Source organism: Vipera berus, assembly GCF_964194415.1.
Source record: "Vipera berus genome assembly, chromosome: 10".
Taxonomy (NCBI): Eukaryota; Metazoa; Chordata; class Lepidosauria; order Squamata; family Viperidae; genus Vipera; species Vipera berus.
The window spans coordinates 9,428,687-9,453,438 of NC_138213.1; the positions used below are offsets into that span (position 1 = coordinate 9,428,687).

A 24,752-nucleotide genomic window follows, 5' to 3' on the forward strand; every position below is an offset into this window, starting at 1 on the left:
AGTAAAAACAAAGGACAGCACGAGGCTTCTGCAGACTTGCGACCGGGTTTCAGCTGTTAAGACCAAATTGACCACTGCTGTCTAATACAACCCCCAAAGCTTCAAAAAAAAAACCCTCCATAGAGCAACCTGCTTAACCCACGGCACCGCTTAAATCTAGAAATCTCTCTTCCCCCCCCCCTCCATTCTTCCTACTATTAGAAGACTCTCTCTTCTCTTTGGGTTACTAAAGGCGCGGTGCCCATGTTTTATGAGCAAAACCTACACTGTCTTGAATGCTATTTGCTTCTTTAACGGAGAAGTAACCACAATAAGCAGCTAATGCCTAGGTCAACATTTGGATAAAGCAGTTATCTGGCCACAACATTTAGTATAAACGGAATGCCTACTGAAGTCGCTTTCAGTGAAAAGCAGTTTTGAAGACACTGGCAAAAGAGGGAGATTAAATCGCCAAAATGTGTTTGTTCCGGTTGAGTGAGAGGAAACCACAAGCAAAATTGGGTCTGAAAGCAGGTGAAAAGAGAAAGGAGACACAGATATCTCCTAACCCCAACAGTTACTTCTCGGCATCAGAGAATTGATACAGAAAGCAATAAACTTGTTAAATAGATTTTTTTAAAAAAAAAGCACACACAAGAGACTCAATCAGCAACAGAGTCTCCTCAAGAACTCACTGGTCCTCTGAGACCCCTCCCTCCCCCAAACCTGATCACAAAGCCAGGTCTTGAGGGACATCCAAGAAAAAAAAAGAAAATAATTTAACTTGTGTTGTCATTTTTAATCAAATATTTATTTTAAGGCTAAGAGAAACAACAAACGTCTGAAACTTGAAAGAGCAAAACTACCCAGCTTTATGTAATGTGATGATAAAAGGTTATGAAGTTTATCATTACAATAACTCTTGCAGAAAAATTTAAGTGACATGCCTTTGCAAGCACACATCCACTGGGAAACTATTTTTGCTCTCATTATGTAAAAAGGCGTAAGCTGGAAATAGTACTTGCAAACATTATCAACTGATTAACCAATATGATTTTTTTATATATATGCAAGGAACTGAAACACTTGCTCCCAATGTGTCCTCATGGCAAATATAAAGATGTTAATGTTAAGTATACTTAAGATTTCGCAAAAATGACTGGTATAAGAATCCTTTTTGTAACAGCTTTTCAAGCAAAACGAAATTAAAAAGTTTTAGGTCAAGCAGGTCAGATTTCCTGAAGGAAGAAACAAGTTAACAACCGCATTAGAGCCTTGGTGGAGCAGTGGGCTAATGCCTCCTTAAGTAACACCAGCTGCCTGCAATTAGTGCAGGTTCGAGTCCCACCAGGCTCAAGGTTGACTCAGCCTTCCATCCTTCCGAGGTAGGTAAAATGAGGACCCAGATTGTTGGGGGCAATTAAGCTGACTTTGTAATAATGCTGCTGGGTGTGTGTGTGAAAGCCCTAATAAGCAGGCATATACATAGAATGAAGGCTACTGCTAAGCTTGTAAGCCGCCCTGAGTCTTCGGAGAAGGGCGGGATATAAATGGAATTTTAAAAAAAAATTGAAATAATTTGGTAGGTATGTTTCCTGGAAAGTAAGAAGTACACAGAACGAGACATTCCACGTCCTGCTTGCGATTCCCTAAAAGCATCTGACTGATCATTGTTGCACTGCTGAACTAAACAGATCTCTGGTTTTTCAGGTTCATGTCATTAAGTGGATTTCAGAAATAATTTTCTTGGTTGCAGGTTCTATAAAAGGAAAACAACAGTGCAAAACCTGCATCGGTGTAACATTCAAAACTACCATGATAGTTAGCAGAAGAATGGATAAACATTACTGCATTAACTGAAAGCCAATGATGTGTTTACTTCTGCATTGTTAGGATATTGTTAGGTGCAACGGAAAAAGGGCAGCTCTGTCTTCTTTGTCAAAGCAGCTGAAGCATCATTCAGAACTCAGATGCTCAGCTTCATCTTGTTCAACTAATGGTAATGGTAAAGCTTGGCATTGTTTCACGTGATTAGTTAGTAAGTACCCATGTCTCGACAAACTGGGAATGTATGTCTATCTAAATACAGTTAAAACACCAGCAGTATCAATTTCCAATTTCAACACAGCCTTATGAAACAGAGTGAATGGTGAGGTCTTTTGTTATGGCTACAGATGTGCAAAATTCATTCTATTCCAGGTCATGCTGAGCCCGCTCCAGGGGAGATTTGGCAATTTCCAGAGGTAACTCTGAACTGAAAAAAAAACCAGTTTGACAGGATTCAAGGATGATCTAAGGGACGCGGTGGCTCAGTGGGCTTGTCAATCAGATGGTCAGCAGTTTGGCGGGTCAAATCCCGAGTGCCGCGTAACAGAGTGAGCGCCTGTTACTTGTCCCAGCTTCTGCCAACCTAGCAGTTCGAAAGCACGTAAAAATGCAAGTAGAAAAAATAGGGACCACTACGGTGGGAAGGTAACAGTGCCTTTCTGTGCGCCTTTGGCGTCTAGTCATGCCGGCCACATGACCACGGAGACGTCCTCGGACAAGCGCTGGCTCTTCGGCTTTGAAACGGAGATGAGCACCAGCCCCTAGAGTTGGAAACGACTAGCACGCATGTGCGGGGGAACCTTTACCTAAGGATGATCTGGCCACAAAATAGCCTGTTTTGTCCCGAGCCTCATGTTCTAATCTGTCCTACTTCCATGTTTTCCTAGAAGCTTACATTTTTGATTCCGCTCAGAGAGATAAGTCACAGATACCGTACTATGTCTCACAAATATTTAAAAGGACTGAGCTTACCTTTACTTTCTCTTCTAATTTTCCTAGACGTGCATTTTCTTCTATTATTTTGTTGAGAGCGCCGTGCTTCTCTTTCTCCAAACAACTGGCCTAGGGAAATCAGAAAAGCCGTTTGTTGAGTTCTCAAAAAAGATTTTCCCCTCCAGGGAGAAAGTTTATTCTACTCAATTTGAAATTCCCAGGGTGTTCAGAGATTGGATAAGAACCTACTTTAAATCACAATCATCTACCCATTGTTATCTAGCTGACCAAGGCTCCCTAGGATTTTATCCTCAGAGGTCCTTCCTAAAACCAGCCACTTGAGATCTTTTTAGACAAGATATTTCTTTATTTATATCCTGCCTTGATTATTTTTACGAATAACTCAAGCTGCTGAATACAAATCTTCCTTCTCCTATTTTCCCCGCCACAACCCCGGGAAGTGAGTTGGGCCAAAGAGAGAGTGACTGGCCCAAAGTCACCCATGCTTTTGCTCCTTCAATAAATTAAACGTATCTATTAAGAAAACCAAGATCATGGCATCCGGCCCTCTCAATTCCTGGCAAATAGATGGGGAAGAAATGGAGGTAGTGACAGATTTTATTTTCCTGGGCTCCAAGATCACTGCAGATGGGGACTGTAGCCAAGAAATTAAAAGACGTTTGCTCCTGGGGAGGAAAGCCATGGCAAATCTAGACAGCACACTAAAAAGCAGAGACATCACCCTGCCAACAAAAGTGCGTATAGTCAAGGCTATGGTCTTCCCAGTTGCAATGTATGGCAGTGAAAGTCGGACCATAAAAAAGGCTGAGCGCCAAAGAATTGTGGCTTTTGAACTATGGTGCTGGAGAAGACTCCTGCGAGTCCCTTGGACTGCAAGGTGATCAGAGCAGTCAGTCCTAGAGGAGATCAACCCTGACTCGTCTTTAGAAGGCCAGATCCTGAAGCTGAAACTCAAATACTTTGGCCACCTAATGAGAAGGAAGGACTCACTGGAGAAGAGCCTAATGCTGGGAAAGATCGAGGGCAATAGAAGAAGGGGACGACAGAGAATGAGGTGGCTGGATGGAGTCACTGAAGCAGTAGGCGTGAGCTTAAAGGGACTCCAGAAGATGGTAGAGGACAGGAAGGCCTGGAGGAACGTTGTCCATGGGGTCACGATGGGTCGGACACGACTTCGCAGCTAACAACAACAACAATGACAATCTTTGATTCATTTAATTACCAGGTTTAAAAGCTGATCGCGCTCTTGAGTTATATTTTCGGCCAAGCTGATCATGTTAACCAGATACTGGTGGGCAGCCACTTCTTCTTCCATTGTTTCTTCCAAGTGCTTCTTCAGAAGGCCCACTTTTTTCTGCGACCGCCTGGGTGGTTTTGATAAAAGGCAGGGGGGGAAAAAAATCTCTTAGGGAGCAATTTTATTTTATTTTAGTTCAGTATTGGGATTCAAGACTCACAAAGAGTTGCAGGAAGTTAAACTTGGTTTAATACCTCAACCAAACAATAATAATAATAATAAAAAAATCAGTCATCCAATGGCCACTGAAACAGGATACTTTTAATGGCTTTGGGGGAAAAAACTGCAAGGAAAGCGCCAGACCTGCGACAGGTAGTCTTCAACTTATCGTCGCAACTTGAGGCCAAAATTTCTGTGGCTAAGCAAGACAGTTAAGTGAGTTTTGCCCCATTTTACGACCTTTCTTGCCAGTTAAGCGAATCACCACAGCTGTTAAGTTAATAATATGGCTGTTAAGTGAATCTAGTTTCCCCCTGGACTTTGCTCGTCAGAAGGTCGCAAAAGGGGAGCGCATGACACATACACACACACCCCCGGGACACTGCAACCGTCATAAATGTGAGTCAACTGCCAAGCATCTGAATTTCGATTCGGTGACCCTGGGGAGGCTGCAAAGGTTGTAAGTGTGAAAAACAATCACGTCACTTTTTTCAGAGCCGTTGTAACTTTGAACGGTCCCCTAAATGAACTGTTGCAAGTCAAGGACTTACCTGGATAAGGGGAACAAATGTAGTAGACCAAGGGGACAATTGAAGAGAAGGATGACAACATTTTAAAGCAACTTTTCTCAACTGTGATGACTACAAAGGTGAACCTAATTTAAAACGAACATCAGCTCAATTGTGATTACCGGTATTATTTTAAATTCAGTCTTAAAAAGCTTTCGGTATCTTAAAAGAAGCAGGCTGCCTGCCCGCTCAGTTACTAAAAACTGTCTTTTTGAGAGGGGAGACAAAAGCACAAGAACAAAAACAACTAAACCTTTTAGTCTTCTGTGCCACTTCCAGTTCAGCTTCTAAAGCCTTGTTTTCTGCCAGCAGGTCATTTTTCTCGAGACGAAGCCTCTTCGTTTCTGCTTGAACAGTGGCTAATTTTTTCATTAGTTCCTGACTCTCCCTCTCTCTCTTTTCCTGTTCCATCTGCAACTGGCTATAGAAATAGTAATGAAAACCAGGCAGCAAACCAAAGTATCCATTTTCATACCTTGTAGAAATGAACAAATGCCTCCTTAAGTAACACCAGCTGCCTGCAATTAGTGCAGGTTCGAGTCCCACCAGGCTCAAGGTCGACTCAGCCTCCCATCCTTCCCAGGTTGGTAAAAGGAGGACCCAGATTGTTGGGGACAAATACTCTGACTGTGTAAACTGCTTAGAGAGGGCTGTAAATATGAAGTTGTATATACAGCACTTACATATAGGCCTTGGTGGAGCAGTGGGCTAATGCCTCCTTAAGTAACACCAGCTGCCTGCAATTAGTGCAGGTTCGCATCCCACCAGGCTCAAGGTCGACTCAGCCTTCCATCCTTCCGAGGTGGGTAAAATGAGGACCCAGATTGTTGGGGGCAATTAAGCTGACTTTGTAATAATGCCACTTGGGGGGGGGGGCGAAAGCCCTAATAAGCAGGCATATACATAGAATGAAGGCTATTGCTAAGCACATTGATTTGTGCTTTAAATTGTAAGCCGCCCTGAGTCTTCGGAGAAGGGCAGGATATAAATGGGAATAATTTTTTAAAAAATCGCAGTTGAGTCAGTAGTGGGGGGAAAAAACATATTTCTGATGACGTGGCAATTGCTGCGAACGTTAAAAGCTGCAGCTACAACCAAGGCATTTAATTAAAACATTTGGCATATAGTTAAGGACCCACTTCATGAAGTCTAAATCTGAAAGTGAAGCACATATACATAAAAATGCCAAAATATTGTAAAAAGGACCGAAAAGCCACTGAAAAGGAATGGGACTTTTATCATCAGACACTTACTTTTTAAATTTATTTTCCAAGGCGACGTGCTCCTCTGCTGTTACGTAATCACAAACGCTGGCCTTTAATTCTTTGTATGCAGAGCGCAATTCTCCCAGCTTTTTCTGACAATCTTTCAACTCTACTTCTTGGTTTTGTTTCTCAGTTTCCAAAAGAATGAGCTGTTTGGTCAATTTGGAAACTAGACCAAAATTATAAATTGCCCAAAATACAAAACATTTGGGGGGGGGGGAAACCCACAGTTATTCTGAGGGAAAATCAGATCACAATTTTTGTTCATATGAGGTTACTTTTTGATTCTAAACTAATGATTCTCACACAGGTTAATTTGCAGTATTACTATTAGCTACAAAGTGATTGACTTAACAAGCATGGTAAGAAAAGTCATAAAATGGGGCAAAATTTACTGTCTCGCTTAGCAACAGAAACGCTGTCTCTAACTTGGAAGTTTTATTTTGTCCCCTTGTATATTGCTAATGACGGTGGCTTGCAAAAGAATACAAATGTATGCTCAATGCAATGTTATTTATTTTAGATTTACACATGCTGGTTGATAGCCATGTTTTATTTTACCATGGTGAAACGTGAATTTGCACCATGTTGAGATTAAATAATCAACTACTACAGAGTTTTATTAAGTATTACAAACAAAAATAAATCTGAAAAGGTTTCATGGCTGAATTGATAGTCATCACTGATTATCAACGCCTTTAATTATAAACAGGCTTACAAAATTTGGTAAAATCGATATCTCTCTATTCACATTTGTTGTGTGTAGTAAAAAAAAATTATTTTACCTTCGGTAACATGTTGCTTGATGGCATCATTTATTTTGGTTTCTTGTATTTTAAGCTGCTCCATTAATACTCTGTTTTCCTCTAGGACAAGCTTGGCTTGACTTTGCAAATGCTGCCTGTTAATGAATATTGATTTGAAATTTGAAATAACACCAAAACCTTTCTCCAAAGAGTTCAAAATAATAAATAGTAATGATAAAATAAAGCAACATGCATTTAGAATATATGTGTTCTATGGGAGAAATCTCTGTATAGCTGCTATATTCCAAACAATTACATTTTTTTCTAGGTAAAGTCTAACATTTCTCTTTAAAAAAAGCATTCTTTGCGTGTGTTGTTTCTGTTCTGCTATCAAATATGGTTTTAACTAAGAAAATATAGCCACTTAATAATAACCTAATAGCAATAGTTATTTTAAGCTGAAAAGTAAGTTTAATACAATATAATGTATACTGATCATATTATTTCTGCTTCTTTAAACATTGTTGAATTTTTACAGGGTTTAATGTAACTAAAAGTCATTGCGCAGGTTTTATAAACAGGTTACAATAAATAAACTATCTAATAGGTTCAAATAATAGTATACTTACCATTCTTTAGTACTAATAGAAGTACCAATAGTATTTTTACTTAATTTGTGGTGTAACTGCTCATTTTCCTTCACTACTTCTTCCACTTGTGCTTTAAACATCTTCATGCTTTCCTGAAGGAAAAGCAAAACAAAACATATATTCACCATGGTAAATTCAACAGATATGTATTTGGATTTCCGAGAAAGAAGGTGATCCATATGGGATTCATGAAGTTGAGTCATGACAGTAAATATACCGTATATATTATCTTTTAAATATCCCAACAGATAATCACACTTGTCTACTACAATCAGAGTTTATATTATAAATATAATCTGGACTTTAGCAGAGACGAAATGATAAGAAACTGAGAAAAGGAAATAAGGTCCATTTATACAAAATTTAAGAGTAGGTGAGCGGCATGGTGGCCTAGAAGTGGAGCTCCCACCTCACAATCAGGAGGCTGTGAGGTAATAGGTAGCGGCAGATATTTTTCTATCTGGGCACAAAGAGAAAATATGTGCTGTGAGCTCAGTGTAGGCATCAGGAAGGCCATCCGGCCAGTAAATGCTCAGTTCCATTCAGTTGCCCCGACTCTACACCATTGCAAGGGATTACGGGGTTGTTAAGGTGATAAATCTTGGACTATACTATTCCAAAGTGTGTGTGTGTGGGGGGGGGAACTATCTGCTCATTAATACTTAGTTGTCCTAAAGTGAAAGAAAGTAGCCTGATATTTTGCTTGACCACCTAAGTTTCTATGTGTAAAAATCACATATTTGCTTTTCTATCTTCTTGTGTATTTGAATACTTGCCAGCACTGACTTGCAAAAATCATCTATGTCCAAAGATATTTTAGACTGAATTGTATTATGCCAGGGGTCTTCAAATGTGGCCCTTTTATGACTTGTGGACTTCAACTCCCAGAGTTCCTCACCCTGCGTGCCTAGCTGAGGAATTCTGGGAGTTGAAGTCCACAATTCATAAAAGGGCCACGTTTGAAGACCCCAGTATTACGCCAATATTTTCCCGGTCAAACTACCTTGCACAGACTTTAAAATACAGATCTGTTAACTTGCCTCGTGCTCTAGAATCAGCTCTTCCTTTTCTTTCATTCTGTCTTCATATGCCAAGAGAAGCGGGGATAAATATTTCATGTCAAGCTGAAAAAAATAAAGAAGGAAATTTCAATGCACTAAAACGTAGCTCTATGCTTTAAACAGTTCTATTTAGTGAAGGTTGTCTAATCAGATAACAATATTTTAAGATTTTATTTTTAAGAGGTCGATAAGGTAATTAACAATCTATAAATTGGAAATAATAAATAATAAACCTTTATTGTCAAAGTACAACATGTGTACATTGAGATTAGCTGAGCCTCCCCCCGTGCTCTCTCCCCCCAACACACAGTGACAACAAACCCTCCATCCTACCACACCATGTGAACCAACTACACCACACACCGGCCTCCCAAGTCAATTCTGCATACGTTCACAGAGATTATGTCCCATTTAAAAGCCTAACAGCCCACGGATAAAAGCTATTTTTCAGCCTGTTGGTATGGCTGGCTATATTCCTATATCTCCTACCGGATGGTAGGAGAGTAAAGAGATACCGTCCAGGGTGTGAGTCATCTCTGAGAATCTTCCTCACTCTTCCAAGGCAACGAGCCCTGGCGATGTCATCCAGTGGTGTCAGGGAACAGCCCACAATGTCTTGTGCTGTTCTCACTACCCTCTGTAATACTTTCCTGTCCGCGGCTGTCAGACCAGCATACCAAACCACAATACCATACGAGAGGACGCTCTCTATAGTAGACCGGTAAAAGAGGGTCATTAGCCGTTGTTCTACCCTGTTCTTCCGCAAGACCCTAAGAAAGTGAAGCCTCTGTTGGGCCTTTCTAGCCACCTGGGTTGTGTTAACTTTCCAGGTCAGATCTTCACAGAGGTAGACTCCCAGAAATTTAAAGGAAGAAACTGTCTCTACACAGTCCTCCCCGATGTAAAGTGGGGCAGGTTCCTCCTTTTTTCTCCGGAAGTCTAACACCATCTCTTTCGTCTTGCCGATGTTTAGGTGCAAGTTGTTGTTACTACACCGTATGGATAGTTTTTGTACCTCCGCCCTGTATGCTGTCTCATCCCCACCTGTAATAAGACCCACCACAGTTGTATCATCTGCGAACTTGATTAACAGCCAATAGTGAACATACAAGGTGGTATAAAATGAAACTTGTTAACTTGCTGCTTACCAGCCACGGGGGTATTGGTTTTTTCATTGGCAGACTTCCAATCTTTACACTCTAAGATAGTAAAAATATAAGCCCGATTAGTGCCCACAATCTTCTGCATCTACGTATTAAGGTAGATAGGAAGGAAGGTGTCTCAGATCCAAACTCCAATAGTGCAATAAGGGATATACCTCTTGCTAAAGAGAGGCCAAAGTTTTTTTTTTCTTTTTTACCGTATTTTCTGGCATATAAGACGACTGGGCGTATAAGACGACCCCCTACATTTCCTGTTAAATTATAGGGTTTGGGCTATACTCGCCGTATAAGACTACCCCTCTTCCAACGCACACCAAATAAAAATTAAAAAACATCAGATTTGATTTTAATATGGTAATTTTAATTCAAATGCTTATGACATGCAGGCACTTAGTAGGAAAACTGTCACTTATAAACATAAGGCTGTTTGTCATCAAACATATAAACATAAAACAGTGCAAGTGGATTAAACTTTTCCTAATTCACTCTAAAGCTTTCCCTGCACAGACCAAATGGGAGATCCGCTCCAGGTTTTCCAGCCAGCCCGCCCAGTTCCTGAGTCAAATGTGTCCTTAGAGCTAAGCAGCTGCTCTGGCTGCTGCATTCTGAACCCGCCTTTCAAGTTGGGATAGACTGCAGCTGCTCTTCAACTTTAGAAGGAAAGACGCCCAGACCTCAGCCTGTTAAAAATCACAGACTGCAGCTTCTTCTCCAATTGGTCCCGCTTTCCCTGCGCAGACCAAATGGGAGATCCGCTCCAGGTTTTCCAGCCAGCCCTGTCCCTAAAGTTTCAGCACCCGGCATATAAGATGACCCCTGACTTTTGAGAAGATTTTCATGGGTTAAAGTCGTCTTATACGCCAGAAAATATGGTAACTATAACCAACAAGCACGGCACGCTTAAATGCTAACGATACCATATTATCTTGAAAGAAAACATTACCTCATTGGGTGAAATTGGTCTGTACTTTGTTTGATAACGACTCAGCTCTGCATTTAAACGGTGAACAGTCATTTTCAAGCTATCGTTTTCATCTACTAGTTCCTGGGCTTGCTGCATTAACAAAGCCAATTCTGCGCCTTCCTCTGAATGGATACAAAAAAGAAAAAGCAGATATAAATTTTATAACGATGTGCGTATGACTAAAACATCTCCCAAATCTAACTGAAACTGAAAATGCCGTATAATAAATAGAACTTCTTTAAAGATATGGCGATTCTGTTAAAATGATTTAAAATTCATCTGTAGAACTAGGAATCCCCAAACAAAATGCAGCTCACCGATTCTATGACAGCTAAATACGCCTAGTTTGCTGCTAAACATAAATAGGAGGATTCATGGGCATATAGTCAGGAATAAATTATTTTATGACCTTCCTTGCCTCAGCTGTTAAGTGAACCATTGCAGTTGTTAAGTTAGTAACACAGCTGTTAAGTGAATCTGGCATCCCCCTTAACTTTGCTTGTCAGAAGGTTGCAAAAGTGGATCGCATGACCCTGCCACCATCTTAAAAACATGCCAGTTGCCAAGCAGCCAAATTTTGATCATGTGACCCACGGGGATCCTGCAACGGTTATAAGTGTGAAAAATGTTCATCAGTCACTTTGTTCAGTGTGCAGGAACTTCAAACAGTCACTAAGCGAATTGTTGTACCTGTAAGGTACACAAAGAAGACACTAGGAATATCCAATTAAAGGATCTGGTAGCAGATGATGAAAAAAAAAATCTGCATAAGACCCTAAAGACTCCACTCTTAGGTGCAGAAGGACAAACTTGCCTGGATGGATATTTTGGAAATTACATGAAAAAAAAACAACCAGCCTAAATCTAAATCAAGCGAGAATAAGATGCAGCATGTTCCGTTACAGCTGACGTGTGATGTGATCTCCTCGTTTTGGGGAGGATGAAAGCATCAAAGGCAACCTGCTCAAACTTCTTTGATATTTTATGACAGGCTTCAAAGAATCCTATCCTGAGGGGGGCTGGGGGGGGGGGAAGACTGGAATGACAAGTTAGATCAGTGTCCTTCAAATGCCAGCCTCGAGATCTAAGGAAGTGCATCAAAGCACTTTCAAGTGGATCTACAAAAAAGAAAAAAAAAGAGAATCTGCAGAACATGGGAAATTTCTCCCAAACAACCCAGTTGACCTGCTCATTCAGAAATGCATTTCTTAGAACACCAATTTTGGAAGGGGAGAGGGTCACGGGACAAACAACGGGTTATTAACTCAGTTGGTTTTGAAGGTACCTCCTAAACGTATGACAGAAAAAAATTACCATTTGTTTTCATCACCTGAATTAGTTTCAGTTTTAAATTACATTCCCACTTACCATTTTTCCCATATCTTTTCTAAGTTTGCCAGCTATATTAAATAATGGTGGAATGATAAAATAATAAAATAACAATGTAGAATGATAAAATCCAACTGTTCTTCCCTCAACTTCCATGTAGTTTTGTTCCCTCTCACATAAACGCAGTAAATTAAATTTAAAGAAAATAAGATTCCTCTGCACCTTCACTGTGCGTGTTCTGCTTTTCCTTAAGCTGCCTGTTCTCTTTTTCCAATTTCTTAATTTTTAATTGGAGTTCTTTCATTAACTGCTTTGACTGTTCAAGTTCAGAAAATAAGGTCTGGTTTGCATTGTTTAGATGCCAATGTTGTTCTTTTAATTTCTGGAACTTCTCTCTGGGGAGAACCATCTGTTCCTGCTTTCGGTGGAGAACTGCATCTACCCAAGAAATGATATGAAATATTTATTGGTCACATAAATATATGCAAATCTTTTTGGTAAAACAGCTGTACTCTTAAGAATCTTTATTTAGAAGCTGGCATTTTGTATTTACGATAAGGCTTCTGTCACAGCAGAAATGAGTACTTACTCCACTTCAAGAGTTTGAAGATACTTATATCTATAATTTATAATTATTAAAGTGATATAAGACATATCTTAATTAAATTGCAAACTGCAACAGATTTTTATGTTTTTATTTTGTGGGAAACAATTTACTGTTTCTTCACCTCCCCCAAAGGTCTTGTAGTGAGATTGGAGGTATATCCCAGGCAGGGGCTATTATTAATACAAAATATACAGAGTGCAGCACTTTGGAATCAATGCAGAACAAAAGCTGCAGGGAACATGAACTATTATTCTAGCATACACAGCAACTCCTTAAAGCAGCTTTAACTTTTTCTGGGGTTCCACAGCTACCCTCTGTAGCTATAGTGTGATCCCAAGAAAAGATGCATATCATTACAGGAGGTTCAGAAAATGTGGGGAACATTTCAAAGCACCAATTTGTTTATGAAATGAAAAGTAATGCACCACTCCAGTACAAAAAACCCCCCCTCCGTTTCCAAGTTAGGTTCCACTATTTAGCAATATACCCAAATCTGAACAATAGCTTATGTTAGACAGTTTGTACCTGAAGATGAAGGCGGTTTTCCATTCAGTGGATTTTCACCTGAGTTGTCTCCCTAGAAATGGGACAAAATATTTCACCTAATTTCTTGTGGGACCCCTCATTTTCACCCCCAAAATATCAGCAACTATTCCAGAACATATACGATGAACATTTAAAACATTCTTCAGTTCTAACTTCTAAAGTTCTATTTAAAATTTAATAATTATTTTTTAAATATTCCAGATTCAATAACTTAAATAAAAATAAAGGATGCATAAAAGGACAAGGCGTGGCGCAATTTAGCTGTTCACCCAACTCCAGCTATTTGGAGGACTTCTGTCACAGTAAGATATTTCCTGAACTTCTTAAAGAAATATGGAATGAGAAGACATCAATATGTCCTTAATTGAAATCATGGAACATAATTTTTATGCTGTTCTTACCTTAAACCTCACTCCAGGATATTCAATTTCTGTAATATAAAGATGTATTTGTTTTGAGGTGTAAAGGAGAAATATATCAAATGAAATTCAATATTTCTAGTCAAGCTTCAGCTTTCATGATCTGTCTAGTTTCATCTCATTTAGTTTCTAATTTTTCCACCTTTATCTTAAATAAATAAATATCTTGGAAAGTGTAAAGGATTAGGAAAATGGAGGTTTGTGTTATGAGGGTTTTTAAACATATATATATATATATATATATATATATATATATATATATATATATATATATATATATATATGTATGTATGTATGTATGTATGTATGTATGTATGTATGTATGTATAAATATATATATATTTAAAAAGATGAAAAGGAATACATGTAGGACATAGTCATCTTTGTCCTGTTCACCCAATTCAGGTTCTCTCTTTCTCACTGTCAACTTACTATGCAGTCTTCCCCCATATAGAAAAAAAAATTATCTGAGTTTGAACTACTACTAGACTAACCAACGAGTCAGACTAATGGTGGGAACAGGTGGTGAAAAAGTTCCTTTATCTTCTCCTTAACCCTAATGATGACTTCTCACCTTCCACCTGAACATTTGGCTGGATGAGACAACTTGGCTCGCAGACAGAAGAATCTTCGCCATTGGCACTAGAGGCCACCGGGATATTTTCCTAAGTAAAAATATTGCAATAAAAATTCACGCACCACTTATGGGAATAGATGTTTCCAAAAGGCTCCAGGCAGGTGACAATCTCAGTGTAAAACAGAACATCGATTAAAAAGAGAACTGAAAACACATAAAAGGACAGATAGGATAAGTGGGTGCAACATACGTGCTTGAATACACATCAGACAGGGCACTACAGCCTCCCAAGCCTTTTATAACCAGTGAAAGCATCCCTCATGCCTAAACTGAGCCACAAAACAGACTGTATGATTTCCTTACAGTTTTTAGTAATGAAAGGAAATAGGAGCCGTGGTGGCCCAGTGGTCAGAATGCAATTCTGCAGCTAACTCACTGCTCACTGGAGTTTGATCCTGACCGGCTCAAGGTCAACTCAGCCTTCCACCCTTCTGAGTTCGGTAAAATGAGGACCCAGATTGTTGGTGGGGGGCAATAGGCTGATTCTGTAAACTGCTTAAAGAGAGCTGTAAAGCATTGTGAAGCAGTATATGTGTCTAAGTGCTATTGATAAATAAGTATTTAAAGCATTTAAAATCTCTTATTAGTTTAGGGTACCTCTTGATATCAAAAAATAACTCCTGGAGATTCCCTCTCCCAAACAAACCTGAGTAAGTAGAGACTCCCTGTTGAAGGCCCTTTCCTATAAGGGGTAACCACTGATGGGACGTAGATGGCCATTCTAGATGGCTGCTCTCTTGTTCTGGAACAGCTCAGATCCCTACACAAGATTGCCCCAATCTCTTTGTGCAAGCTAAACACAACAACAGACTATTAACAGAGGGTTTTGAATTTTAACTTTACTGTTGGATTATGTGTTAACTGTCTCTTTTTATATACAACGTATGACAGGTCAGTTGGTGGCAAACAGATGTGTAGAAGTTTATAAATAGTAGGCTGTTTTGCAGGGGGGGAGCTATTATTATTGTTCTAATACACCTATCAGTATCCAATTTGGGTGTGTGTGTGTGTGACAATATATGTATATGTGATTTTGTCTTTTTTTAATGCACTTTAAAAAAATATTTAGCTTTGTTCTGTCTTTGTAAAAAAAAATTGAAATGTATGTTTTAATTCTTTGAATAAAATAAAAATGATTATTTTAAAAAGTGCCCCAATCTTTTTAAGGACCACATCATTATAGAAAAGTTGCAGAGACAAGAACAGGGACTGGAGAGTCTTATAATTTCGTATCATTTCATTTTATAATTTCTTATAATTTCAGACAGCTAAAAGAAAAATGTGGAAAGGTTACCTGTTTGATTCTATGTGGCGTAGCATACATAATCTCATGACTCATGCTTTCTTTTTTATCAATAATTTGACGGTCGGGATCTGATTCTCTTTCTGTGTCCGAAGTGAATGCATCTATGTCATTATCCTCACAACTCCCAGATGCTTCTAAAGTTTGCACTGCTTTCCTTTCATCGCCATCACTCTGCCAGTTTGGACTATAAACAGAAAACAGTAAAAGGGTAATCCAATATAATATGTATTTGACTCTAAACAATTATGTTAGGTACCCAATGTTTTTTTTTTAAAATATAGGGGATGTTTTAGTTAGTTTTTCTGCATGATATGCTTTGTAGCCAGCATATCATATAGAGACCCTACTTTATAGGCAATTAAAATTCACAGGGCTTCTCATATTAATGCTTTTACTAGTCAGATATTTCTTCTGAACGTTTGCCAATCTCAAATCAGTGGTTTTCAAAGAAAGTGTTTTTGTGGTGTTTTAAGAAATACACAAACTACAACTTTCTGCCATACTCATAATTTGGGAACTCTGTTTATTCTTAAACTCTCTTTTTTACAAAATGCAGTTTCCAAGACTTAGACCCCTAAAAACAGTTATTTTCAGAATCATTTTGTAGCACACAAAAACGGAAGAAAGCAAAAGGTATAAAAGGGACAGTCATGTAAACTGTAGTTTACATTTGAACTGGGCCATCAAGCTGGAACTTTGGACTTCCTTACTAGGGAATAAATTATTTTATACCAATGGATTAGGTATGCCAAAATGTGCAATATTTTCTACCCCATTCGTAGCTCAGTGACAGTGGCATATGGTTCAATGCAGTCTTCCTGATCTTGCAAGTAGCTGGTATCACTTTCCGAAAAAGATCGCTGACGAGGCTGAGGGATGGCAACCGTTCGTCCAGTCAAGGTTGTCACAAGAATAGCGGCTGCTAGAGCAGACCTGGAAAAAATCCATTTTTTAATGGGTTGGTTTAGGGGACTTTTTGTAACTTTTATAAAACTTTTCAATAAAAAAAAATCACGGATCAGGAGGCTGGGATAAGATAAGGTAAAACACTTAAATCATAAAGAGTTCAAAATATAATTTAAATAAAATAAAATATACATTGTAATACAATTGCTTCCTGAATCTAGTAGAGTTTTCTTTCACCGGATCTGGGAAAAGAACCAGCTTTATGCGTAGCTATTTACATATTTTTCAACAGGCTATGTGACTACTTGGGGCACCAGGTTGTGCTGAGACCCCTCAACTCTACGTACATATAAATGTTAAAACATGAAGTGGTTTCAACTACCTGAAATAACAGAGAAACATTCTCACACACACACACACACACAAACACATACACGAAGAAATGTTTCTCTACAATAGAAAAGCATGGCAAACTGTGTTTAAATGTTGCATACAGTCATACAGTTGTATTAGATCTACTAAATACAGCTGTATTAGATCTACTAAATCTACTGCTAGATTTAATCAATTCAACTCACTGGAAATAAAAGAATCAATGACAGCTTTAATACTGAGCCATAATATCATATCATTCTTCTTAATTCTTATAGGAATAATCAAAACAATCTGTTTATTCATTATTTTTGATTTGAATAAGCTAAACTCTAATCTCAATTGCAATGCCAAGTTTATTAGGGGAAAGCCACATTTTGTACTCTCATTTGCATTGTCATTTATACTCTGTATCCATCTGCTTTTTACTGCACAGACACGTGCTCTCTAGAACATTCCCGTGCAAAGGAGGATTCCAGCTGGCGGAACAGTGGGCCTATACAATCACTTTTCAAAAGTGCCAAATATCTGGATAATGATGAGAGGCACAATTGCTATCTACAATAGTAGAGCAACACTTGTCATTGATGGAGTGAGTCTGAATCTCTGCAAAATAATAACAGCATAGCTGCAGCCCACACGACAATATTAAGCTGGCTATGATCTATAAATTCTTGGAAGAAACTCTGTTTTTTCCTGATTCAAAGACAAGCTAATGACATTTATACTGTAAAGTGGACTGTGTTCAATGCTGCCAAAAACCTCTTTTAATTATATAACATACAAATTTGTGGTACATGCTTCTCTTTCAAAAGTAATCCTACATACATCTGGTCTGTACAAAGGTACAGGCAAAATAAAGCCATTTTAAATATTCAAATATCCATTAATAATATTAATTTTAGCACATGACTGCAAATCAAGAGATGAAAACCTACCTGGGCCTTTCTGGAGAAGGGTTTGGACTACGAGGGGGAGGGGTGCGGGGGACAGCAGGTTTAGGAGCTATGGTAGCTGCGGGGATCAGCCCATGAGCTATATGTTTCTAGACAATTTAAAATAAAGTTAGTTGGCAATGATTGAACGAACACAATGAAGAAACACAAAAGTGTACATGCACAAGGACTAACAGCACGAAAGGGAGGGACATGTACATGCAAATTAACGTACAGCGGTAAGCCACAGAGAGGGCCTCCTCAGGGTGCCGCCGTTCGGAGAATGCCGTCTGGTGACCCCCAGGGGGAGGCCGTTTTCTGTGGGTGCGCCTGACCTATGGAACCGTTTACTGTTGAGCTCTGGATGGCTCCCGACCTTCGCTCCTTCCGACGCGACCTAAAAACCTATTTCTTTGTACAAGCCGGCCTGGTCTGATGGGTTTTGTTTTAATTATTGTTTTAATGTAATTTATTTTCTGCATTTGGGCACTAGGGTTTAATTTGTTTTTAATTTCTGTATTTTGGGTATTTTGATATTGATGTCCCTGTTCACCGCCCTGAGTCCTTCGGGAGAAGGGCGGTATACAAATCAAATAAATAATAATAATAAATGGGTTCTGAACGTGATGCGCAAAACCACCGTTATCACCACAAAGATAGTAGCAGTTATTCCTGTAGCTACATACTGTTATTTTTCTCCTATAGTCTGTGTGTTTATTTACCTACGTGCTTGATTCTTGGGGATTACAATGTCATTTTTGAAATGTTCATTCTTTTCTCTTCTAGTCCAACCCCTTGCCCAGTGCAGAAATCCTCCCACCATTCTGGACGATGGACAGTCCCTTTCTCATCCCTCCTTCCCGGTCCAACCAAGGATGCTCGGGAGCCAGCCACCTGGTTGCCATGGGAACCGGAGCCACGCTTGCCATCCTCCTAGCTTTTTCCCTCCGATCTTCCCTCCCCTTGAAAGAATCAATCCCAACCCCCACGCCCCCCCCCCGGGAAAATACTCACAAACAGGCCCCTTCGGCCCCTCCTGAAATAAAACGGCATGAGGGCGAAAAGGCTGAGGGGGAAAAAAAACGAGAATAAAGCAGGGAGACACAGGGAGCGGCTCCCCCCTCCCTCCCGTACAGGAGGACGCTTCCCCTGGCAACCACTCCTCAATAAGCCGCAAGGCGATTGGTTGAGACTCCCCGCTTTATCCAATCGACATGCTCCTTACTGAGGTTGCCGTCGCCTTAGCAACCAGCGTCCGTTAGGAACCGCCGTGCCCCTTGCGACTTTTGTCTTTTTGTTTCCGGGAGAGGCGGGAGGAAAAGAGAAGAGGGCTTTGATTGGCTGGCGGCGGCAGTGCGTCATGGCTGCCGCGCGATGTTGAAAAAAAAAAGGCGGAAGCAGGAACTCCTCGAAATGGGAGCTCGCTCTGTTTTCGTTTCCGGGTTTGCCTGCGTCTGTGGGCAGGTTCACACGTGTATTTGAAGGCGTTAGGGGTTCTTGGAGATTGCTGTGCAGGATCTTTAAGCTGTAAGGTAAGGAGAATGCTTTGCATTGATTCACATATACATTGAATTAATAACAGCAGTAAGCTGTTCTTTGCATAGTCCCCCAAAAGACCGGCTCTTTATTTACTTAACAGAATAAGAGAACAGAATATAGAATAATAAAGTTGAAAGAGACCTTGGAGGTCTTCCAGTCCAACCCCCTGCTCAGGCAGGAAACCCTGCCTATACCACTTCAGACAAATGGCTGTCCAGTCTCTTCTTAAAAAACTCCAGTGTTGGAGCATTCACAGCTTCTGGAGGCAAGCCGTTCCACTGATTAATTGTTCTAACAGTCAGGAAATTTCTCCTTAGTTCTAGGTTGCTTCTCTCCTTGATTCGTTTCCATCCATTTCTTGTCCTGCCTTAAGCTGCTTCTTGTCCCATAGAAATCTGATAAAGATTACATACAATAAAACCTTTTAAACTTTGTGGAAGATCTGACATTCAGGTTTAAAACAGGATAACAGAATAACAGAGTTGGAACGGACCTTGGAGGTCTTCTAGAGCAACCCCCTACTCAGGCAAGAAATCCTAGGTAATTTCACATAAATGGTTGCTCAATCTCTTCTTGAAAACCTCCAATGATGGGGCATCACAAGTTCTGGAATCAAGTTGTTCCACTAGTTAATTGTTCTGGCTGGGGAAAAAACCCTATGGAAAGGCATCAGCTGGAAGCCACCTGGATTTCATGGGCAATTTCTGGTTATTGAGAAATGTGTAATGTTTGCATTTTCAGAATAACAGGTTGATAATTTTTCTCTTGATAGGACAAATAAGCGTACAAGTACAAAGAAAGCTTAATAATGCCAAATGACACCACTCCAGTCAGAGCAGGAGCTGTAAATGTTCCTCTGGGCCATGTGATTGCCAATGAGAAATGGAAGGGCTCCCAGATTGCTCAGGAGATGCATGGTAAGTTGTACTTTGATAAAATTACAGAATTTTGCTTACCAACAAGTCATCCTAAAATCTAAAAATTAAACCAACATTATTTGTTTAAATATATTGGTCCCTCAACTCCAATGGACTCTTCTTTTTTGAAAAAGGAATCTGACAAATGCATTGCCTGTATTTGGGCATTTAGTATAGTTTAGGGGGTTGTTTTGAACTAGGATAGTGCGGTGAATGGCTTTCAGCAAATCAGAATATCAGTTACACTTCAAAATATGAACTTAATATATTGGTTTGGTCTGGAGGTCTTAATTATAGCATTCCTGAACATCCAAAGGGTGCATAGTTTATCTAAACAGCCAGAAAAATTAGGATGTCTCATTTTATTAAGCTAGGATAATCAGAAGACACCACTAAACCACAAGGAGTATTTTATTATTTTTATCAGATTGTTTTAATTCTCATTAATTTGAGAATGCTATAAATAAAATATGGCAGGCCATATATTTAAATGCATACTTTCACTCTGTAGTGCTAAACATACTTGGAAATGATCAGTCCTGAAATCATTGGCATTTTCTTCTGAATAACTTGGAGATAAAGCAACAGCTTGATTTGCATAGTGTGCTAAAGCATGGTTTGTTCACACAATATGTTAAAATCAAACTTCGCAGGATATGTAAACACAGCCAGCATTTCACCCAAAATAAGAATTGTGTGCCTACAGTAGTTCTGCCATTACTATAGTTTCATTGCTTCTCACATTTCAAGGGAAAGTTAAGCTTATTCTGGAAGATGGCCTGGGACTTGTGGACTTTCATCTTTCAAACAGATGCTGCATCCTCTACATTTCTGAAGCAGATCTGGTGGCAGGAAATGGCTTCAAAAGAAGACTTGTTCGTTTTAGAAATGTAAGCACCCTTTGAAAGTATAATTTGGATCATGCTTTTTAGGAACATAATATCAGAAAAACATTAGATCAATTCATCACACTTCCAGGAAAATCTAATCTTTAGTACCGTGCATGTTATCAGTCATTATAGCAGCAACTGAAATCCACTATTTTAAGAAGTTTTTTTTTATCCTTAAAGGATTCTATGTGTTTTCCTTCCTTGTGTGGCTGTTTCCTTTTTGAAACAATCCGATTTTGCTTTAAGAACAAAAAGATATTTTGCCTAGATAACTGGCAGGGCTTTCTATTTATGTTCAGCTCAGAGAAAGCTTTAATTGGTGCATCTGTATCTAATTGGCTGTTGCAGGAAAAGATGAGGAATTAATGGCCATGTATGGTGTATTATTGTTTTCATGTGCACAGATCTGAATGATGTCAACCCAGCCATCCATTCATTCTCATATTCATCTGTGAGGAAACAATAGTCTTCAATCAGTGATTTTAAGCAGCATGGCTGAGTGGAGTGAAGAGGAGAAAGAGTGGAGAAAGCACGCCTTTTTACTTTCCCAGCCCTCCCAATGAGCTTACTCTAGGCCAGGCGTGTCAAACTGCCGGCCCATAGGCCGGATGCATCATAGCGAAACTGCGCCCACCTCATTGCCGGCAATGGCAAAAAAGTCGTGATACATCACGACACATCACCTGACGTTGCTCTAGGGCTAGGCTGTTGGTTTGTTCCTGTCATTGATACCTGTTGCTCTCATTGTTCCTACTTGTTCCAGGCTTCCAATCTTCAAGGGATTGTGTTAGTTGAAAAAACCCAAATAAGCAACCAGTATTTTCCAGAAGTGCAGAAATTTGTCGTTCTGGAACTCGGGATGACTTTACTTCCGGTGGCTAGCCAAAAAGAAGCAGCTCAACTTATTGCTCAATTGGTAAGTGCCTTCAAGAGCGGCTTGTACTGCTAAATGGGTATCTGTCAGGCTGGTTGCTTTAAAGCAGTGCTTTTCAAAGTTGACAATTTTAAGATGGGTGGAATCGGCGTACAAGAGCTTCTCATGTTTTAAGTGGCTCTGCAGGAAAAAGAATGATGGACGAGGCAGACCTTGGTTTGAGCCGGCAAAATAATTTGAAAACTAGGGAAGGGTGATCCCTGTTAGTTTTGGAGGAAGTGCCTCAAAACGCTCAGAAGCTTGAATGCAATACCTGTGACTCGTTAAACTAGCTACATTTGTTTCCAATAAAAAGATGCAGATACTTTAATGACTGCTGGTCTGCTATCCTGCCCAGTCCAAAGTGCCACTTTCATTCTGCAACCAAAGCACTGACTATCCTATAACCAAACATTTTTTCTGAATTACAGACAGTCCTCGACTTACAACCGTTCATTTAGTGACTGTTCAAATTTACAACAGCATGGGAAAAAGTGACTTATGAATGTTTTACACACAACCATTGCAACATCCCCACGATCACATGATCAACATTCAGACGCTTGGCAACCGACTCATATTTATGACGGTTGCAGTGTCCCGGGGTCACGTGATTTTTGCGACCTTTTAACAAGCGAAGACAAGGGGGAAAGCCAGATTCGCATAACAATCGGGTTACTAACGTAACAACTGCAGTGATTCACTTAACAACTGTGGCAAGAAATGTCATAAAATTCGCTTAACAAATGTCTCATTTAAGAACAGAATATTTGGGCTCAATTGTGGTCGTAAGTGGAGAACAACCTGCAAATAATTAGCCGCCAAAAACCACCAGAGGGCAGCCAGACTAAATCTGACTTTCATTTCAGGTGCACGAACAGACTAAAAGCAGCAATCCCTTCCAGCATAAGAAATGTACCAAGCTATTGGAACCGTCTCTACTCCACACAGTTCAGCAGATTCCAGGAGTGGGAAAGACAAAGGCCCTTCTCCTTCTGCAAAACTTTGGGAATATCCATCAGCTTTGCAATGCCTCTCTCCAGGAGCTTGAAGGAGTAGTTGGCCGCAGCCTAGCTCAACAAATCCATGCATTCTTCACCCAGACAAAATAATCTTGGTTTTCTAGCATCAGAGATAAGCTTTTTGAAAGGCTGGAATTTCCCTTCCACACACGGTCAGATTTCAGTTTGTATGAAACTCTAAGAGAGCCTTCATTTCCATCTGAGGAGCCAATAAATCAGGGAATTATTTTTGAGCTCTAGGTTTGCTCCACCAGGGCTTTGTTGGTTATCCTTCTGGCTTTCAACTGCATACATCTGGACACGATGCCACTTTTTATGAATAGCACTGAACGCTTTTTCCTGGAAGATTTCCTGCAGTACCAACATCCCATTTGCCTCCCTTTAAACAGTTCTTGTTCGTTTATTAATAGCTTCCTAAGTACATTCTTTTTCAATCTCAGATACTTCTTAAAGGAGATGAAGACTTCATTTCTTGTCTGTTCAGACTGTTGAAAAATATAGGGTCTCTGAGTTACTTGTTAAGTCAGAAAAGAGCGGGTTGTTAAACGCAAATGAATTTTACATTTGTTCAGTAGGCCTTCCCTGTTGCCATATTGATTTGGATACGGAAGAGAAACCTAATCTGAGTTCTGCCTGCCGTTCATAACTTGTTTACGGAGAAGGTATGAATTCTAAGCTTTGGAACTTCTGCCTTGAACTGATTATTTAATGAGTATTGGGAACAGTAAGATTTAAAGTGTCTGATTTTTGTATCCGTTGAAGTCAGCAGGGTCAATTCCCTCTTCTGATTGGTATGAACAATGCTGAGATAATAGGAGTTGCTTGATAAAATCATCAGTTAAGAAACTTGTTCTCACTTGGCCTTCATCTAATTGGCCCAAGGAAGTCATTTTGGGCAAATAGCACCAAACCCCGCCCCCCAGGAATGAACCTTGTTTATTTCCGGCACTAAGTATAACTCTGAAAATCCTTATTTATAGATGTCATCTAGGCTTTATTCTTGATTGACGTTCCTCTGGATCTGCTCGATCCAAAACATTGTATGACAGGTGGACCTGGTAGGAAACTGCTGTAGGAGTGGAACCTGAATATTACTTTTGCACGAGGCACCTGGAAGGCCGCCAAACTGAAATTGTGTAGGAGTATCAGAGTGAAAAGAGGGAGTGAGTCATCCTTCTTGGCTGCCCAGAGGGCTTCTGCAATCATTTCCAGCAAAATTATACTTCTCTGGAGCTCAAAGGTTGTAACTTGGTCCTTTCAAGCAAAGGACATGTCTTTCAAAGAACATCCACATACCTCACATCAGATAAAATTGGGTAGTTACCCTTTTGACAGTTGACTGCACCGCCTTCTAGTTTTACAGGCAGCCTTGGGCCAAGGGCTATTTCTTAGGGGATGGAATAAAGAGATAAAGATACCTTCGGGATTGGTTGTGGGTGCCTGCATCCCTGCAGTTTTCCTGGGCACGGGACAGGATGGTTTCCCGTTGGCTGCATTGCAGCATTTAGCTATTTCCAAGTCAGGCTGGTAATGCCAGAATTCCTCAGTGTTATTCCATCTGCATATTATTTTTGAAATTAGCTAAGACTGAGTAGGTACAGTTGCCTAATTGGGCAGAGAACAAGTCTGAAGCTGTTTTGGACTCTTGGACAATATTATTACAGGCATCCCTTTTGTGACCGGGTTGACATTGTTTTAAGCCAAGGATGGAGACTTTTTTCATGATTGGATGCTACAGTGAAGAGCGGGCAGGCCGAGAAGGCAAAACAGGTTAATGCGG

The 24,752-nt window shown here is 39.8% G+C and overlaps 2 protein-coding genes across 4 annotated transcripts in view; one reads left to right on the plus strand and one right to left on the minus strand.

The window, feature by feature from the left end:
• CEP89 (centrosomal protein 89) overlaps nucleotides 1–18,833 on the minus strand; it is a 34,208-nt gene extending 15,375 nt beyond the window's left edge. For all 3 annotated transcript variants that reach the window (XM_081336095.1, XM_081336094.1, XM_081336096.1), the window contains exons 1-17: nucleotides 18,706–18,833; nucleotides 17,695–17,801; nucleotides 16,250–16,411; nucleotides 15,467–15,662; nucleotides 14,110–14,200; nucleotides 13,518–13,546; nucleotides 13,096–13,147; nucleotides 12,186–12,401; nucleotides 10,614–10,756; nucleotides 9,656–9,706; nucleotides 8,487–8,570; nucleotides 7,426–7,538; nucleotides 6,836–6,951; nucleotides 6,039–6,219; nucleotides 5,039–5,206; nucleotides 3,983–4,124; nucleotides 2,779–2,868 (exon numbers count right to left, since the gene is read on the minus strand). In XM_081336095.1, coding sequence (XP_081192221.1) covers nucleotides 2,779–2,868; nucleotides 3,983–4,124; nucleotides 5,039–5,206; nucleotides 6,039–6,219; nucleotides 6,836–6,951; nucleotides 7,426–7,538; nucleotides 8,487–8,570; nucleotides 9,656–9,706; nucleotides 10,614–10,756; nucleotides 12,186–12,401; nucleotides 13,096–13,147; nucleotides 13,518–13,546; nucleotides 14,110–14,200; nucleotides 15,467–15,662; nucleotides 16,250–16,411; nucleotides 17,695–17,801; nucleotides 18,706–18,744 — 1,980 coding nt within the window. In that variant the 5' untranslated portion in view covers nucleotides 18,745–18,833. The remainder of the gene's footprint in view (nucleotides 1–2,778; nucleotides 2,869–3,982; nucleotides 4,125–5,038; nucleotides 5,207–6,038; nucleotides 6,220–6,835; nucleotides 6,952–7,425; nucleotides 7,539–8,486; nucleotides 8,571–9,655; nucleotides 9,707–10,613; nucleotides 10,757–12,185; nucleotides 12,402–13,095; nucleotides 13,148–13,517; nucleotides 13,547–14,109; nucleotides 14,201–15,466; nucleotides 15,663–16,249; nucleotides 16,412–17,694; nucleotides 17,802–18,705) is intronic.
• Nucleotides 18,834–19,152: 319 nt separating this feature from the next.
• Nucleotides 19,153–24,357, plus strand: FAAP24 (FA core complex associated protein 24). Its single transcript, XM_081336263.1, has 5 exons — nucleotides 19,153–19,223; nucleotides 20,003–20,147; nucleotides 20,898–21,037; nucleotides 21,801–21,953; nucleotides 22,820–24,357. The coding sequence occupies exons 2-5, from the start codon at nucleotides 20,039–20,041 to the stop codon at nucleotides 23,060–23,062; spliced, it is 645 nt and encodes a 214-aa protein (XP_081192389.1). The 5' UTR covers nucleotides 19,153–19,223; nucleotides 20,003–20,038; the 3' UTR covers nucleotides 23,063–24,357.
• The last annotated feature ends 395 nt before the right edge of the window (nucleotides 24,358–24,752 follow it).